Consider the following 18,896-nt stretch of genomic DNA (forward strand, 5'->3'; position numbering starts at 1 on the left):
CTAAATGCCTGGGAAAGTACAATACAATAGAGAGGTAGATGTGATCTAGACTATGAGCCCTTTGTTGGGTAGGGATTGTCTCTATCTGTTGCCATATTGTACTTTCCAAGCATTTAGTACAGTTCTCTGCATACAGTAAGCACTCAATAAATATGACTGAATGAATGAATCCCTTCCACCAGGAGCTCAGAGCACACAGGATTCCAAGTGATGTGATGGGCCTGAGCTGGCCAAACCACTGCTTCCACTTTGGGGGTCAAAAAACCATGGAAACAAAGGCTGATCCAAAAATATTTCACTTTTATCAAAATCAATTAATTTTCTGTTCACCATGCAGAAACATCAAAAGTTGGGAAAACTGAAAATTACAAATAGCCCTAACACCAGGGTTTAGCCAATATTTCTAACCATCTCCAACTACCTGTTAAGTAGCGGACATGACAAGATAACAACATTACTCAAGTTTTGCTTACTCTTCTTGTCCTTTTGGTAGAGATGACAATGAAGAATTAAAACCCACAAAATTAGGGAGTTGAAGGGAGAGAAGCAAATAGCCTAGGTAGGAAAAAAAAAGCCAGAACAACCTAAAGTAGAGTTGATCTTGATAGTTTCACAAGTCATGTACCAGGGTTTCTAAATGTTAGCTCTGTTAATCAAACAAAATTACTACTTCCATGTGCCCTCTCCTTCTCCTTGGCTGCGTGTTCAGTAGAATTTGATGTCTTTTTTGATGTCTTCTCTCCACACTTCTTTGCTTTCCATGCTGATTCTAATTACACATGAGATTAAAAGGGCAGTCCTCAGAAATAGACACATGTATTTATTAAACCATCTTCTTTTCATACAGTGCAACAGTATGAGTTATTTAGGCCCATGAAAAATTTAATTTTTTAAAATTTGATCTGAATTGTGCACAAAAATGAGTAAACATAAAATAAATGTTTTCTCTCTAAATGGCCCACAGATTTCGATCAAATATATCCCCTTTACTTGTCCCAATGAATTCATCTCTTGGTTCACACAAAACACAAAGGAGTCATTTCCAGAAAACGTATGCACACAAGGATTGCTTCGGTACCCACCAAATGGCTTTTTTCTTTGTTCAGTTATTAATTGCATATTTAATATGAAAAAGTTAAAGCAAAATTTAGGAAATTATGGTTTAAAAATCAACACTTGTTCTTAACGTTTTCTTGACAGGACTTCATCACTTTTGTTAGCAAGATCTGAAAAATTCTAACATTTACAACATGACTTTGCCATTCTGGAAAATAGGCCACATGACTGATTTGTTTCCAAAGTATTTGGAGTTAGGATTGATACACGGCATTCAGCCCTGTTGGTAACATTTATAAATGATGCTTCCCACATTGGATTTTCTATGATTGAGTTTGAGAATGAACAAATTGTGTTGGTTTGGAAATAGGACACAAGAGTGCTCAGCCTTCAGGGAAAACTTGAGCCAGAAAAGCAGGCTCTGAGTGGACTCAAGGAAGGTTTGAAAAACTTCACTGGTAGGTCAAAACAAATGGTCAATAATATGGTCTTCATTAACAATAAAGCAGATTGTCTCTTATAATGTCCCTGCTAATGGAAGAGATGCATAGATCAAAGCTGCAGATAATACAAAACCTCATTTTAGCCATTAATTCCTAAGCTCACTAATCCAGGCTTTGCAAAAGCTATTAAAAAGAAGCAAAATTAAATTGAAATCACCTTCTTTCTTTTCCAGGCTCACTATCTGCCAGAAGTACTAATGAATAATGAAGTAGCTGATGGGAAAGCATTCAAGGGTCTGATTTCTCCATTTTCTACTGTCAATTATAATTACTGAAACGAATATAGTCACATGCAATCCCAAAGGTCAATTAGACTTTCTGAATTGGAATTATATGCATTTCTTACCAGAGACTTTAAAAAGAAACCCTCAAAGATGGTCATGAACTACTTCTGAACTGCAAAACTCCAAGGCAGCAGCCATGATGGAGAGAGGCACCGAGTTTAAAATAAAAATGTTGACCATAAAGGCACCTGGCACCTTAGCCACATCAGACAGGGCCCAGTCTGGCTGAAAACCAAACGATCTGACAAAAAAAACTGGATAAATGGCCTCTCTAAATCAAAAGAGTCTCTCTAAGAAATGTTAATCTACCTCCAATATTCTTGGAGCTTTGCTCAGTTCACGCTTCTTTCACAGTGTTTTCCAAAGGACCTGACTCCCAGAATCCCTTGAGATTGTGCTTCCAAAAGGCAGCACTGAAGTATGTGAGATTAGGCAGACTATAAGGCCTGTTTGGCTTTATATTTCACAATATTCTTGCCTAATGTTTCTTCTTTTAGCCCCTCTTTCCAAAACACCCAAGATGAGCACATGGCTTGTGAGTATTAAGATTATTCAAGCTGGCAATTGTGATGATTGGGGTTTAGCTTCTGTCAAAGTGGGCTTTTCAACAAGATTTTCAGAGCCAAATGTCAGGCCTTTTGACCCTCCTCAAATAGGATCACAGAATTCTTGAGCAGAAAGACAACTTGATACATCTTCTGATTTAATCCTCCCAGAGCCAAAGGAGCTCATTTTGGGGTTATCCCTTTCTCCAAATTCCTGATCCCTCTGCTATAATAAAAAACCTTAGTTCTGAAAGGAGCCAGTTGCTTTCTTTATAAATCTACATCTTATTGGATTTACCACAGAATAGGGTAGTCATTTGTTTGGTTTCACAATTACTGGTCACTGGGTGTCCAGTCACACAAATTTATACTGATTTTCAACTGGCCTATCATTTGTCTTATATCAATTCAGAACTGGATGCAATCTTGCCCAGTTTTTTCATTTTCTGCACTGAGCCTCTTGCTTCTGCAGCTCCCGCTTGCCCAGTTTCATTGCTCAGAGGCTGTGCCGAACTTTACACTGACTTCAGACGTGTAGACAAAGGGCCTGGAGCAAATCAGGGAAAAAGGGGGCCCAAGGACCATCCAACACATCCCCACCCAGGGCGAAAAATCATCTAGGATCACAGAAAGGCTGTACTTTTCCATTCATGACAACCCCTCCTGAAATTCCATCTCCTCCAAAAAGCATTCTATGATTAATTTTTTCATAACCTAAGTTAGGTCACCTTCGACACCCACCTTTAGGGTCTCACTTGTCTGTTAAATGATCCCCACTGTCCTTCACGACCCTGTCGTTGGTTCACCACATTCATGAAGCCTTGCCGGATATAACTCTTCTAGCTATAGTCACTCCGGTCACTCCAATACTCTCTTAAGCCCTCTGAACAATTGGCATATGTACTGTTATATGTCCTAAATTTTTAGGAAATTCTATTTAATTCTCTCTCCTTCTTAAAATTGTATGTCTTGCACTGCCTTTGCTGCAGACTATTTCCTGGTAGCACCCTCCTTGGTACAGAGCTCTTTTCGTAGTAAGATGCCCTGTAAATGTTCAGAAAGAAAAGGAGAAGGCAGCAATGAAAAGGAGACTTTGAATTGGAGGAGAAAGGAAGAAGAGGGAATAGAGAAAGAGGGAATGGAGAAAGGAGGAGAAAAAGGAAGAGAAACAAATGATATGAGAATTCTATGGGTCATGATTTCCAAAAGTAAAGAACCACACTTCTAAATCTGATATCAAACCTACATGTGTTAGATCAGGGAAACAATTTAGAGGACTTGGGGCCTCTGGATGCATGATACTATATACATCTCAGAATGTGATTTGTCACTCCTCACTCTAGGCTTCAAGGGTCTCCATCACCTTACCCCTTCCTACCTCTCCTCCCTTCTCTCTTTCTACTGCCCACCCCACACAGTCCGCTCCTCTGCCGCCCACCTCCTCACTGTCCTTCAGTCTCGCCTATCCCGCCGTCGACCCCTGGGCCACGTCCTCCTGCGGTCCTGGAATGCACTCCCTCTTCACCTCCGACAATCTAATTCTCTTCCCCTCTTCAAATCCCTACTTAAAGCTCATCTCCTCCAAGAGGCCTTCCAAGACTGAGCTCCCCCCTTTTTCCCTCTGCTCCCTCTATCCCCCCCCCACCTCTCCGCAGCTAAACCCTCTTCTCCCCCCTTTCCCTCTCCTCCTCCCCCTCTCCCGTCTCATCCCCTCAGCACTGTACTCATCTGCTCAACTGTATATATCTTCATCACCCTATTTCTTTTGTTTAATGAGATGTACATCACCCTGATCCTATTTGCCATTGTTTTTATGAGATGTTCTTCCCCTTGACTCTATTTATTGCCATTGTTCTTGTCTGCCTGTCTCCCCCGATTAGACTGTAAGCCCATCATTGGGCAGGGATTGTCTCTATCTGTTGCCGATTTGTACATTCCAAGTGCTTAGTACAGTGCTCTGCACATAGTAAGTGCTCGATAAATACTATTGAATGAATGATGAATGAATGAATTTAATATCCAGTTTATTGATGAAAATGGATATCGAGAAGCAGCGTGGCTCAGTCGAAAGAGCACGGGCTTGGGAGTCAGAGGTCATGGGTTCTAATCCCAGCTCCGCCATTTGTCAGCTGTGTGACTTTGGGCAAGTCACTTAACTTCTTTGGGCCTCAGTTACCACATCTGTAAAATGGGGATGAAGACTGTGAACCCCAAGTGGGACAACCTGATCACCTTGTATCCCCCCAGTGCTTAGAACAGTGCTTTGCACATAGTAAGTGCTTAAATACAAAAAAGAAATTTGCCACTTGGGACACATAAATCCACCAAGTACAAAGCCTCTTTTTTGCATATGAATTTAAAGGCTTATTTCAGCAGCATTAAGGGAAAAAACAGAAAGAGAAAATAAGTTCTTAGAAAAGGTGAAAGTAGAAACACAATTCAAAAGCTCTAAGGACAAAAGACCTAGGAGGCCAAGCTGTTTTGGCGTTATTATAACACTACAAATGACGCTGAATGTCTACTCAGTGCTTTACAATGGGCTTTATCTGCCAAACAAAGAAGTATAGTCCTGAACAGTTAACAACCTATAAAGCAAATGCTTCTGTTGTTCATTTACAGTTTATGTGCTCTTCTTCCTAGTATGACTCATAATACATTCAACACAATCACATCTTTGGTATGGATTGGAAGATCCATAAATTTGACCACCATTGTTGAGTTGCCTTGATAATACCTACATTGTGAAAGTTTGATTTTTATAAAACTTCAGCCATGTCAGCTAAGTAAGATTTTCATGAAGATTTATGATATCTGTTCCTGACATTAAAGAGTTTGGTGGGGGAGGAAGAGAATTTCAATCTTGCTCAAAGTGGAAATTTCATAAATAAGAACTTTAATTTTAATATTTAATTGAGTGACTATTGTGTGCATGGGTTTATATGTGATAAGATCTTTTGGAAAAAAGAAAAAAAAAGAGATGAACTATATTTGAACTGTCAATTTCCTTGCACTATTACTGCAGCGATACATTGCCTTTTAGAGTGTAAAAAGAAAGTCATAATTTCCCACAGTAAAGGCCTACACAAACTTCAGACAAACTGTTCTAATTATATGTAGGAAAAATTGTGACAAAGCCTAGCAGACCAAACACAGAATTATTTCATATATTATCTGTTCTCTCCCTGAGGACATTGGTAGGAAACCAAAAAAAACTTAGGTTTCCGAACAATTCATTGCTTTCATTGCTGGTGTCAACATTTCATTTGAGTTGCAAAAATACGTTCAAAACAAAAATGACTCTTTAAGAGTTAAAAGTTGGAAGCACAGACACTTTAAACCCAGAAAACATCCTTGAAAAATAAATTTCTAGAATATATATATAGCAAAGGAAAAATGAAACAAAAACGTACACTTAATTTTTAAATTTCTAGTTTAAATCCATCAAAACTATATTACATTCAAGAGTTTTCCTGTATTAACAATGGGTCATGCCATTTACTTACAGCTCGCCATACGGTGTATCACTCAAGCACACTGACATTACAAAGCAATACATGTTTTTAGTTCAGCTGGTTGGACTAAGATAGAACACTGTATTACGGAAGTTTAGCATCAGTTGAGCTTTCAGAGAGGCTTTCAATTTAAAAAGCTGCAACCAATATGATCACCACCACTAGAGTTGGTCAGAGTTTCTAGTCAAAGATCCAAAATGCTCCCGAAACGAAATGAATTAACCACAGAAATGCTTTGAATCTGGCTGCAGTCATCACCTTCTTGCCCTCTCCTCTTTCTTTTGTTCTTGTAACGGACAATTCTTAGTAATAACAAATGTTCAAAAGAATGAAGGAAAGAAAAGGAAAGGCACTGGAATAAGGCCAGGATGGAGAAGAGGAAAGAGCGTTACGGAAATTGGAGAGAAAAGTAAACGGAGAAGGGGAGAAAACTATCTTTTTAAATCTTAAGCAAAATTGTTTCTGCCTAGTAAGCGCTCCTGAAAACCATGCATTTTTACCTTCCCTGTAGTTTGCACAGAATTGATTTAGTTTAGTTGAAATTACCCAGGGAAGGTACATAACAAAAGAACCTCATCTGTCCCATTAGCTTGGGACCAAGTCCAGTTGAAGAAGGAAATATTGGGATAGCTTGGATCCAATCGATCAGTGGGATTTATTACACACCTCCTGTGTGTAGAGTATTCTAGTAAGTGCTTGGGAGAGTACAATACACCAGAGTTGGTAGAAACAATCCCTGTCCTCATCGAGCTAATAATTTAGTGGAAGCACAGAGACTCTGGTATCACAACTCCTACCAGATTCTTCAGCTGAAGGTATCAGGCCCTTATCTTCCTGGACCTCCCCTAGACCCTTTTTTCCCCACTACACTTCAATTAGCCAATACCTGCAGTATTGTAAGCTCGTTCTCTTGATTGTAAGCTCGTTGTGGGCAGGAAATGTCACTATTTATTGATGGATTGTACTTTCCCACGCGCTTAGTACAGTGTTCTGCACACGTTAAGTACTCAATAAATACAACTTTGTGATTGAATGAATGGTGGCCAGAAAACTGAAAAGGGAACTGGGTGGAAAAATATGAAGCCTCTCTACATATCCTGGCACACTCTATATGTGTGTATGTGTGTGTGTGTGTGTGTATGTACATATATATATATGTATATATGTAAATATGTGTACATGTATACACATTTGTGCGTGCTTGCATATATAGTCACCTTTTATAAACAAGTGAATATAAGAACAATAATAATAATATTTATTAAATACTTTCTATATGCCAGGCATTGTTCTAAACACCAGGGTGGATAGAAACAAATTGAGTTGAACACAGTCTCTGTTCCATGTAGGGCTCGCAGTCTCAATCCCCATTATACAGATGAGGTAACCGAGACACAGAAGAAATGAAGTGACTTGTCCAAGAAAACACAGCAGACAAGTGGCAGAGCGAGAATTAGAATCCATGGACTTCTGACTCCCAGGCCCATGCTATATCCATTACACCATGCTCCTACAGGTATAGATACACACACAAATGTACAAACATGTATGTACAGACTTCATAATAATAATAATAATATGGTATTTGTTACATGCTTAGTATGTGAGAGTAGAGAAGCAGCGTGGCGCAGTGGAAAGAGCATGGGCTTTGGAGTCAGGGCTCATGAGTTCGAATCCCAGCTCTGCCACTTGTCAGCTGTGTGACTGTGGGCAAGTCACTTAACTTCTCTGTGCCTCAGTTCCCTCATCTGTAAAATGGGGATTAAGACTGTGAGCCCCACGTGGGACAACCTGATTCCCCTGTGTCTACCCCAGCGCTTAGAACAGTGCTCTGCACATAGTAAGCGCTTAACAAATACCAACATTATTATTATTATTATGTGCCAAGCATTGTTCTAAGCGCTGGGATAGATACAAGATTCATGGTTTCAGGATCTGCTGCTCTTGGAAGAGCTGCTTTGGTAGATTGTTCATTGTGATTTCATCTGACAGCTTTAGGATAATTCTTTCAATCCAACAACATTAGTCATTTCTCATGTTAGTCACTTTTCATGCAAGGGCAGGGGAGGTTTGAGCTTCTTTTCATTTTTCCAGTATTTATTACCTATAAATTTTTTCTATGGTCACAGAGATTATCCTGAAGGGCTTAGGTGGTAAATTGCATTCAGATATTTAAAAAAGACAAAATTATTTTTTGAGGTTTATTTTGCGTGGGGGTGTTTTTCAGACATCATCCTTTTGGTAGTTTAAAGCCATCGGAGAGTCATATGATTTGGGGGATGGAATTTTGAGTGAACAAACCAGCAGTTTTACAAACAGAAGTGCAGAAAACTGCATTGTTCTCCATCACAAAGGAAAGCATGTGTGTGGGTGTTTGGATGTTGTATAAGCAAAAGGAAAAGGCCTGTCACTGCAACTCCTATTTACAGCATTAGAGTTACTGGTTAATTAGAATTTGCTATATGTTCTCACTTTAAGGTGCTCTTACTAGAAATACTTGTCCAATTCAATGTCACGTATGCCTGAACATGTGTGCATATGTAAGTAAATATTTATATTTTTGATGTGCAGTACTTGTGGACTGCTATCTATTGAGCCGATTTGCTCAATGTTTCTTCCACGTTTTCCAAATGTTATTACAACATTCATTCACCCATGAAAAATATGCCTCCACAAGTGAGACCAGCTAAGAAAAACCTATAAAAAAAGTATATACATGTAGTGCCCTTCATATTTGATAAGGTCATCTTTAAATAAGAACTGCTGAACTGCGTGCGTGTGTGTGCGTGCGCATGCTAAATATATCCTAAGATTCCTTTCCACACTACACACTCCTAAAGATTGCTCCTTGGCCTGCGGTCATCAGTGCTCTGCAAACAATAAATCCTCAAGAAATACTATTAATGGATAAATGATAATAATTGCGGTATTTGTTAAACACTTACTATATATCAGGCACCGTACTAAGTGCTGAAGTGGATAGAGGCAAATCGGGTTGGACACAGTCCCTGCCCCAGGTGGGGCTCATTTTACAGATGAGGTTCAGAAAAGCAAAGTGACTTGCCTAAGGTCACACAGCAGACAAGTGGAGGAGGCAGGATTAGAACCCATGACCTTCTGACTCCCAGGCCTGTGTCCTATCCACTACGTCATGCTGCTTCCCATGGGCCTGCAGCCATTCTATGATGTATGTAGTACTGTTTCCATCCCTTTCCCTTGGCCTGAATTCTACAAACCTCCTGATCAATAGTAATGGTATTTGTTAAGCACTTACTCTGTGCCAAGCACTGTACAAACCACTGGGGAAAGATATAAGATTAACAGGCCAGGCACAGTCCCTGTCCCATTTGGTGCTCACAATCACAATCACAATGTCATAGTGGATAGGCCCATGGGCAGCTTTTGGGTGTGGAGAGAAAAAGAGAGAAGGAGAGGAAAAAAGAGAGAGGAAGATGAAAGGGAAAAGAGAGATAGAGAGAGCATGTGTATGCATGTATGTGTTTAAGGATGGGAAGTAGGAATTCGGGGAAGTGAGAGGAGCATTGCCAAACCCCACTGCAACTTAGGAGAACTGCAATTACCAGCCTCACAGTGCAATTCAGCACTTGTACCTCTTCAGTACTCCCTTCTCTGTTCTTCTTCTTGGAATTTTGCCAGGAGATTACATGCAGCCCTCAACAGGTAAATAAGACCATTAACCATCCCTTCAGCCCAAAAAATTATTATCCAACTCTGTTCTAATTGGTGTACTTCACCCACAGATACTAGTGGGTGTGTTACCATTCTGAGGTGAACAGGGCAGAAAGGGCTCGGGATGCCATTGCTGCTGTTTTAACGGCTGCTTGTCACTTCCCCAAACTCAATCAGTATTTATTGAGTGCTTACTGTGTGCAGAACAACATAGTAAGAGCTGGAAAAGTCCAATACAATAGAGCCGGTAGACCGGTCCCTACCCACACTTACAGTCTACAAATGAAGAATGGGTTATCACTGAAGGAAATGACTGAGATTGCCAAGCCGTTCAGTACCAAATGCCCAGGGTTAATAAGTAACAGTGCTGCTCAACTAACACAATCTTAAACCTTAGTAGTGCTAGAAAACAGTAGGGTCCACAAGGACCCACAAGTAGCACTGCTCTGAGCAGGGGATAGGCACTTCAGACAAACTCTATATGACTGACCTAACAATCCCATCTGGACAAACATACTCAGCTGCCAGTCGATGACCCACCTGAGCTGCACTTGGGTACATTCCCAGATCTGGCAGTTTGATTACTGCTTCGATGACAACTGGAATATGTTTTCTCCATTTAGGAAAGGCTTGACACAGGCAGCCAGGCAGGACCGGTGGGAGGAAAGGCCATGGTGGGTTAAGGCTTTGGCCTCCAATCCAAGGACTTTCTCTTACTGGAACCCTCTTTCAGTGGGGACAAGGAGAAAAAGGAGGAGGAGAGAGGAAATGTTGCTTCCCCCTACTTTCAATGTATTTTAGTCTCTTAGTACAGTGCTTTGCATAGACTGAGTACTTAGTATATGCTATTGATTGATTGTAAAGTAATCTCAGGAATTGGGGCAGCAGGAAATAGGGAGGAGGTCTCAGATTCACATCACTAGCCCTTGGGCTAGTGTGCTCACTTCTGAAGCTGCTCATATTTCACTATTTCAGGCTTCAAATTTCAAATGTTTCTACTTTTCCTATTTTTTTTTTCTTTCTGGCATTTATATTTTCAAAGTTAAGGTCAGGAAGTTTCTCTTTTTTTTCCCCAAAACAAATCCTTGATTTAAAAAAAAGAACATAAACTTAGACCTCCATTTAATCTCTTTAAAACAGAAAAATCTGCAAACTTTCAGCTAGAAAAAATAAACTCTGAGATGAGATAAGGTTAATTTATGTCTTCATTTTTCTATTTAGGCATTATGGGAAAGTATATTTCACCTATAGCCAATTCAAAAATTTTCGTTTAATTTCTTTTTTTTTGCATCTGTCATATTCATCTGTACAATATTTTCAAAATTACCTGAGCTAAGGTAGAAATTGAACTTCGGCTAATATTAGTTTCACTCCTTGCCACACTTCCATTTGGTTGCGATTCAGTTGTTTCCATGGTCATTTGTCTGAAAAGAAAGAAATAAAAGAAGTATAGGATAAGTCCTATCAAAGAATCACTTCTATCATAGGTCTTTTAACTATATGGCATTGCTTGGTTTATCCTGTCATCATATTCATTTTTTTACATTTATGCCAAGGGTCAGTTCTATAATTTTAGCGCAATAAAAATTCTCACTCAAATACAGAATCTGGTCAAATTTTTCCTTCAAGTTCTTCACCGGGGCATTCAATAACACATAAGAAAAAGAGAAAAAGTACCAACAATCACCTTTGCCTAAAGTAAGAAGAGATTAATCACCCCCCCCCCAAAAAGCTGCATTGAGATCTTTATCAAATGGTTAGCACAATGGGAACAATTCAGTTGTAATGTAAAATACCCAAATCTCTCTAGGGTATTGCTTCAGATCGGATGAGAAAGGCACGAGGCAGCACTTCCGATTTGTCAGATGAATTAATGGGGACACAGGATGATAAATTCATCCTTTATTTAAATTGCAAATGACAGCAATTTATCTTTTTGTATAAAAAGCAGTTTGCGTCATAGACAGATACTCAAAAGGAGGGCTACTTCATGTTAACCAGTAACCTTTTATGTTGGAGTTAAACACGTCTGATAACTTCGTGATAGTTGAAATAATTATTTAGACTTTTGCTAGGAAATTAAATTCATCTGATGTCAAATTCCTTTTTAATTCACATTAATCTAGCCTCCAAAAATCTATAAAAATAAGATGCTTTCTGCCTCTTCAGCCAATATCCCGAAATGGCAACAGTATAGAAAGAGGCAAAAATGCAAAGTATCTTTGGGAGATTAGATTTTACTCTAAGAAATTCAACAAATATTCTGTACCATTAAAATCCACAAAAAATGGGTAAAGTTTATGAAAAAGACAGTCTATCAATCATACTTATTGAGTGCTTACTATGTGCAGCACACTGTTCTAAGTGCTTTGGAGAGTACAATATAACAATAGACATATTCCCTGCCCACAATGATCTTACAGCCTAGAGGACTTTGTTCATTACGGTGTTTTTTCAATACCTTCACCTAAGTTGCTATTTTCCAATATTCTTTGGTTTACTGCTTTACTACTATTTATACAAAGTTTGGTCTCAATGAGCCTAATTAGAAATTCAGTATAGATATCAATTGTGCCTGTTGTGTGATCTTGGGCAAGTCACTTAATTTCTCTGTGCCTCAGTTATCTCATCTGTAAAATGGGGATCGAGATTGAGTCCCACATGGGACAAGGACTGTCTGCAGCCCAATTTGTTTCTATCCACCCCAGCACTTAGTACAGTGCCTGGGACATAGTAAGTGCTTAACAAACACCATGAAAATAAAATCCCTCTAAGACATAACTTTCTTGATTCGTTTATTATCTAAACGAATAAAAAATACATAGCTCTTGTTGGCATCTTGAATCTTGTAAAGAAACGGAGTATAATGCTAGCTAAAGTCTTCCTAAGGATGAAATACTTATTATTTATACTCCTCTTATTTTACTTCATGGCAAATGGTTTGTCAAAACTATACTGTCATTTCAGTTTCAGTTTTAATCAATCTGATTGTATGTTTGATAATGAATTTTGAAGTAAAACAGGAGTTTAAATAAATGGTCAGGCCCTCATAAATTCAAAATATCACAACACTAAAAGGGATGCATTTCTGTATCATCTTTTCTTTAATCAAAATAGTTTTCCCTGAAGAACTTGTAGTAAATCTGCCTTAACAATAAGCTTCATTTACTACTAAAGCTACTAAAGAGTTCTTTCACAAAAACCACATTTATCTTAAAGTTCCATTTTCTAAATACAGTTTACATAGGCATTTGGCTATTCAAAAAGCAATGGTTATTTCCTTTATACTCTGCATAAAATACCTTTTAATTCATGGAATTTTATTTCACAATACATGAAATCACTGATTTGATGGATTAAATGCTGAAAGTATGTAAAAAAAACACAATACTAGTACATAAAACCTTCTGGGACAATATTGAGAGGAGGCCAAAGCTTCATTCAGACTAACTCCAAAATATGAGTTAGGTCTCTTGACTGTGCTTACCTTTTTAACCATTCTTAATACTTACTTAGTGTTACTCTTCTGTTACCCTAGAAACTAGCTATGTGCTCTCTTTGTTCTGTCTTCTGATTCTATCTAAGCAGATCGAAAAGTTTTGACCGTTCTTAATACTTAGTGTTACTCTTCTGTTACCCTAGAAACTAGCTCTGTGCTATCTTTGTTCTGTCCCCTGATTCTAAGAAGATTGAAAAGTTTTGTTTTTTTAAAGTAATTGATTGGTCATTTGTTTAAAGTTTACAAAATGAAATTTATCCTTGTTTCACAATTTCTTCCACTGGCTAAACCTTAACAGTTGTGGTTAGTATGCTAAGTGCTCAATAAATACTATTAATTGAGCGACTACAGGTATTGAGATAAAACAGGCCAATCAACAGCCACCTACTTTTTTCCTCAATTCGTACTGACAACTGAGGAAAAGGTATTTAACTGAGTTATGTGAGTTGTCTGTCTTTATTGCCAAATTCAGCATGTAATTCTCAATCTACTCTGGGCTTTGTCAACTGGCTAAAAAATAATTTCTCAGGTTGTTAAAGACAGGTAACATGCAGTTCTATAGTGTCCATTGGGACATGACATTACAGAAGGCCTTTGGAGAAGAGAGGTTTGTCAGGTAAAGATAAAACTCCTGTCCTCTACCAACTACCTTTCAATTCAAGTCACCACTGACATGACTATGCATAAGAGTATAGCAAAACACATATTTTAATTAAATGTTTTTCCACAAGCTTGGATAATTTTTTAAAACTATTTAGGTAATTTGATATGTTTTTCTTTTTAGCATTTTTTGGTGGAGCTGTGTCTCACAAAGGTGAGTACAGGTCAGAAGTAGAGAACTTTCTGAGCCATGAATTTCAAGGCAACCTCAAGTTCTGATATAAGGTTGATATATTCTGGTTTTCTTCAAGCATTTAAGTTGAGTATTATTGTGACATAGATAGTTGAACTTGAGGAAAGCCAGACATATAATCTGTCAGTTTATTCTGATGTATTTACAATAGCTGTAGGATTTTTTTATAAATGTCCACCCACAAAAAGGTTAACATCTAGCTATGTAACTGATGTAATCGCTTAAGAAAAGGTCAGTTAGAATCATCATTGTGAGAAAATGTCTGACTGCCACTGAAACAGACAAAAACTTAAAGGCCTTATATGTATCTGTTTACTTATCCTTTGTATGTCAAATACCATTACAAGGTATTGCATTCCTTATATTCTTTTAGCTTGTAGACTCACATGATGACATAATGGCCTTTAAGACAAAATATTTGTTAAAAAGTATGGGTGCATGTTTCATCCTAGAATGGACAAGGTGTACTTTTTAAACTTTAAATCTGGGCTACCAAATTTTTTTCTGACCGAGGACACCCTTCCAATGCAGAATGGATGGTGGTCACTTCCACCTCTCCCACCCAGCTTTCTCCGATTACTTCCCATCTCCAAGTAATTTGAGTGTAGCACCCACCACTCGCACTAAATGCATTTATTTTTCCTCTTTCCTCTACACTGATGTATATTAATTACTCTCTTTTAAATGTTTTTACATCTCTCTTACCCACTAAGGGCAAGAAACGTTACTCCCGCTTCATAAGTACTTTTCCAAGAGTTTACTACAATGCATTGCACCCATTGGGAGCTCAACACCATCACTACTACAGTGCGACAACCACTATTACAACTCCAGCTCCTCTACTTATTTCCCTTGCAGATACCCTTCAGAGTTGGGGAGAAGGGAGGAGGAAGGGAAAGCATACAAGGTAGGAGGAAAAGGAAACTTACTGCATGAAGCTTAAAAAAAAGTGGTTTATTCCATATGAGAGAGGAAGAATTTGAACCCATGACCTCTGACTCCCGAGCCCAAGCTCTTTCCACTGAGCCACGCAGAAAAAATATCCTTTCTCATCCTTCGTAAGATTTAAATCGGAAGAGCTTATCATTTTAAAGTCTCACTGTTTTAGTCAAAAAGCATTCTTGTTATTTGGTATTAAAATACAGAAAGAACATTTACAGTAAGAGCAGACAAGAGAGTGAGTTATAATGCAATGGTGCTATAACAGTGAAGCTTCAGGGATTGAACTCCCTCTCAGTAATGCACCTGGAGAGTTTCTACTACTCTACCAGTCTTGGCTACGGGAGGGAGAGTCAAGCATTGGCATAATCATGCCATTCCTAGCTTGGGCAGCGCTAGCGAGTGGAAGGTAATCTGCTACAAGTCCAAACTCACCTGTGCTGGGCAGCAGTGGCATGGGAGAGAGTCGAGGGTGGAGACTCAAGTTGACCGCTTGGAAGAAGGCAATGGTAAACCACTTTTGTATTTTTACCAAGAAAACTCCATGGATACATTACCAGAACGACTGCAGGTGGAGGTAGGGTGTTCTGGGAGAGGTGTGTTCATGGAGTAGCTATGGGTCAGAAACGACTTGACAGCATAAGACCAGACAAGACAGGAATTGAACATAGCCTTTCTTACACCAGCAGCCCTACAGGGGAACTCAGTCTTGGTCACTTGTTCAACATCTCGGGGGTTAGTTTGTCTCTTTAATGCTAGTCATATAGAACTAAAGAGAGAAAGGAGAAGGATGAAGAAAGAACAGTTGTAGGGCAGATTTTAACATATTAATCCCAACATGTATCCATTTGTTTTTTAACTTCATTTTTGATCCTGACAACAGATGGTATAAATATTTAACAGAGAAGGCAATTCGGATGACTTCTGCACGTGGAATTCAAGAGTATAATGAAGGAACTCTGCTTGGAAAATAACTCCAGACTTTCCCTCTACTTAACACTTTTGTATTAGTAAAGCAATCAGTGATCAATGTTTCTTCGAGGCTGTAGAAAGCGTTTATTGTTTTAGTTGTTGCACATTTAGCTGTGATGAACAGAGTGGCACATTAGAAAAATGGTTGCAAAAACAAAATAGAGACTAGAAAAGTCACTGTCATTCAGATTGAACAATCAGATTTCAATAAACACAACACAGGACATGGAAATTTACAAGAGCCACATGGAATTCAACAAGTTATACCTAATATTTGAAGAAATCCAAATTCGGAACGGTATTTCCCCTTTCTAGGAAACTAGGACAGTCTACCTTCTAGAAAGTTTTCCTATACCTAGTGTTCTCAGAAATAATAACATCCCCGACAACAAACAATGCAACGTAGACATATTTCAAAAGTTTCTAATCTGCATTTTGGAAAACAAGCTATATACACTTAATATAGGCATACATGTAACTAAATGCACAAAGAACACAATCGTCTGGGAAACATCTAGTTCCCCAAAACATGGAGTAGAACAAAATAAAAAAAGAAACTGTCACTGGAGAAGAACATGCATAAACATGCATTTTACTGTAAATATGTCAATACATTTGACAATCAATCAGTACCATTTTTTGAGCACTTATGTACCACTGTACCAAGCATTTGGGAGAGTACAGCAGAACAGAATTGGCTGACACTTTCCCTGGCCCATAATGAGTTTACAAATGGGATTATCAAAATAATTCATTGGAAATCAGCACGTTTCAACTACTTCAAAAACTGGGCAATCAATACAATTAAGAAACCAAATACGAATTTCTATCAAATACATATCCCTATTGAGGCACAAAAGTAGACTGAATGTCATTTCATTTAAAGAGGCTATTAGAATGTCAAAGAGTTATCATTTCAAGATCCAGTATGCAGCAACAGGACTCTATCTCATGTGATGTCTCTGTACATCCAGCTTGATGCTTACAATAGAAGAGAATTACTGAAACCAAGGGGAAATAATTTACAAATGTTCTAAAAGGATTGGATGAGAGTAGAAAAAGTGTGTTAGTGTAGAATGTTAAATTATTCTACATAGAAAATCTTGGGCCTAGCTGGTTGAAAAACAAACAATTTGTCTATACACTCAGAAACCTGGTGTGGATATTGCTAGAAAGTAGTATCATATGCCACCAAAATCTAAATTTGGAATTCCAATTAGAAGCTATCGTCCTTATCAATCTACAGTATTTATTGAGCATTTACTATGCGCAGAGCACTGTACCAAGAGCTTGGGAGAGTAGAGTACAAAACAGTTGGTAGCCACATTCTCTGCCCACAGAGACAGGGAGGCAGCTATTAGTATAAATAAATGAAGCCTGGGAGTTAGAAGGTCATTGGTTCTCATTCTGGCTCCACCACTTGTCTGCTCTGTGATCTTGGGCAAGTCACTTAACTTCTCTGTGCCTCAGTTACCTCATCTGTTCAATGAGGATCGACACTGTAAGCCTCACATAGGACAGGATCTGTGTCCCTATTTGCTTGTATCCACGCCAGCGCTTAGTACAGTGGCTGGCACAGAGTAAGCACTTAATACCATTATTCTTATTATTAACAATAACAGTGCTTAGAACAGTGCTCAGCATATAGTAGGCACTTACATACCACAATTATTATTAAAATACAGATATGTCCTTAAGTGCTGTGGAGCTGAGGGTGGAATGAACTATACTTTCCAGATGATCAGAATTCAATATTTATAACAGGATGGAAGCAGAGGTGACTGATGATCTGGTAGAAAGTACAAGCTAGAGTTGTAGAATATTAATTTTAGTAAGATTTTTCCATTGGACCTATACTTTTGATCAGATTTACATATGAAGAAAGCAAACATTCATTATACTATTTAATCTACTCTCTCTAGACTGTAAGCTTGTTCACTAGACTCTAAACTTGCTGTGGGTAGGGAACAGGTCAACCAACTCTGTTGTGCTGTACTCTCCCAAGTACTTTGTACAGTGCCCTCAACACCGTAAGTACTCAACAAATACCCTTGACAGATTTGATTGACCTTCCCAGGAAAACAGACAATACCTTGCGACCATAGAGTGGCTCAAAGTAAACTGCTTCAAAAACAGTGTGGAGACATTAGATCCAAAAATACTCTGGATGTGGCGAAGTGGAAAGAGTAACAACCTGGGAGTCTACTTCCGCCTCTGTCCAAGATGCAGTATCATCTTGGACAAGGCCCTTAACTTCTCTGTACCTCAATTTCCTCATCTGTAAAATAAGGATTAAATACCTGTTCTCCATCCTACCAGGTTCCTCCAAGTGAGGCAGGGACCTTGTTCAATCTATTGCAGTGCTTGGCATATAGCAAGCACTTAATAAATACCCCAATATTTCCCAACAAATTCCCACTTCAAAGACAACATTAATGACATTTTTAAACTGTCATGTCAGTCCGCTGTTACTCTAGGGCTTTCCAATTAGGGAAGGGGAAGCAGGCAGTCCCAAAACACTTCCTCTCACACACCCATCTACAAATAGATGCATTTCACTAGCAACTGAGCACTTTGGTGGGTGTGGAAGTCAGTCAATCGTATTTATTGAGCACTTACTGTGTGCAGAGCACCGTACTAAGCCCTGGGGAGAGTACAATATAACAATAAACAGACATATTCCCTACCCACAATGGGCTAGGGAAGAGAGCAGGGCAGAACCATTCTTGTAAAACCATCTCAACTAGTTTGAGTTCCTTTACAGAAGAGCGCACCAGGCAGTGAAAGTTAACCAAAACTCCGGTTCTGATCACTTATCTTCCTGGGAATCAACAGCTGTTCAAAGCAAAGTGAAAGCTCAAGGTATCTACCCTGCATGAGAAAAGAAATCATAAACAGGAAAGAAGCTCATCATTATACACAACTAGGCCAGTCGAGGTACACTGAGAAGGGAGCTTGGATTTTAAAATGTTCCAACTAAGCCACCCTAAGGCCCCCGGGGAGGGGAGAAACTACGAAATAAAATTCCAATTTCTTCCCCACC

At 38.7% G+C, this 18,896-nt stretch overlaps 1 protein-coding gene and 1 long non-coding RNA gene across 14 annotated transcripts in view; one reads left to right on the forward strand and one right to left on the reverse strand.

The window, feature by feature from the left end:
• Positions 1 to 18,896, reverse strand: part of CREM (cAMP responsive element modulator) — a 77,225-nt gene that overhangs the window by 34,905 nt on the left and 23,424 nt on the right. For 10 of the 13 annotated variants that reach the window (XM_029077645.2, XM_029077640.2, XM_029077641.2 and 7 more), the window contains exon 2: positions 10,918 to 11,014. In XM_029077645.2, coding sequence (XP_028933478.1) covers positions 10,918 to 11,014 — 97 coding nt within the window. Of the gene's footprint in view, positions 1 to 584; positions 770 to 10,130; positions 10,313 to 10,917; positions 11,015 to 13,077; positions 13,099 to 18,896 lie in introns of those variants that run through there. The other 3 variants (XM_039913830.1, XM_039913829.1, XM_039913833.1) reach the window with 3 other exon arrangements.
• LOC114816053 lies at positions 9,357 to 15,911 on the forward strand. Its single transcript, XR_003763829.2, has 4 exons — positions 9,357 to 9,581; positions 13,874 to 13,903; positions 14,801 to 14,849; positions 15,765 to 15,911. It is a non-coding gene; the product is annotated as an uncharacterized LOC114816053 (long non-coding RNA).

This window comes from Ornithorhynchus anatinus, chromosome 13 (genome assembly GCF_004115215.2).
Source record: "Ornithorhynchus anatinus isolate Pmale09 chromosome 13, mOrnAna1.pri.v4, whole genome shotgun sequence".
NCBI lineage: Eukaryota > Metazoa > Chordata > Mammalia > Monotremata > Ornithorhynchidae > Ornithorhynchus > Ornithorhynchus anatinus.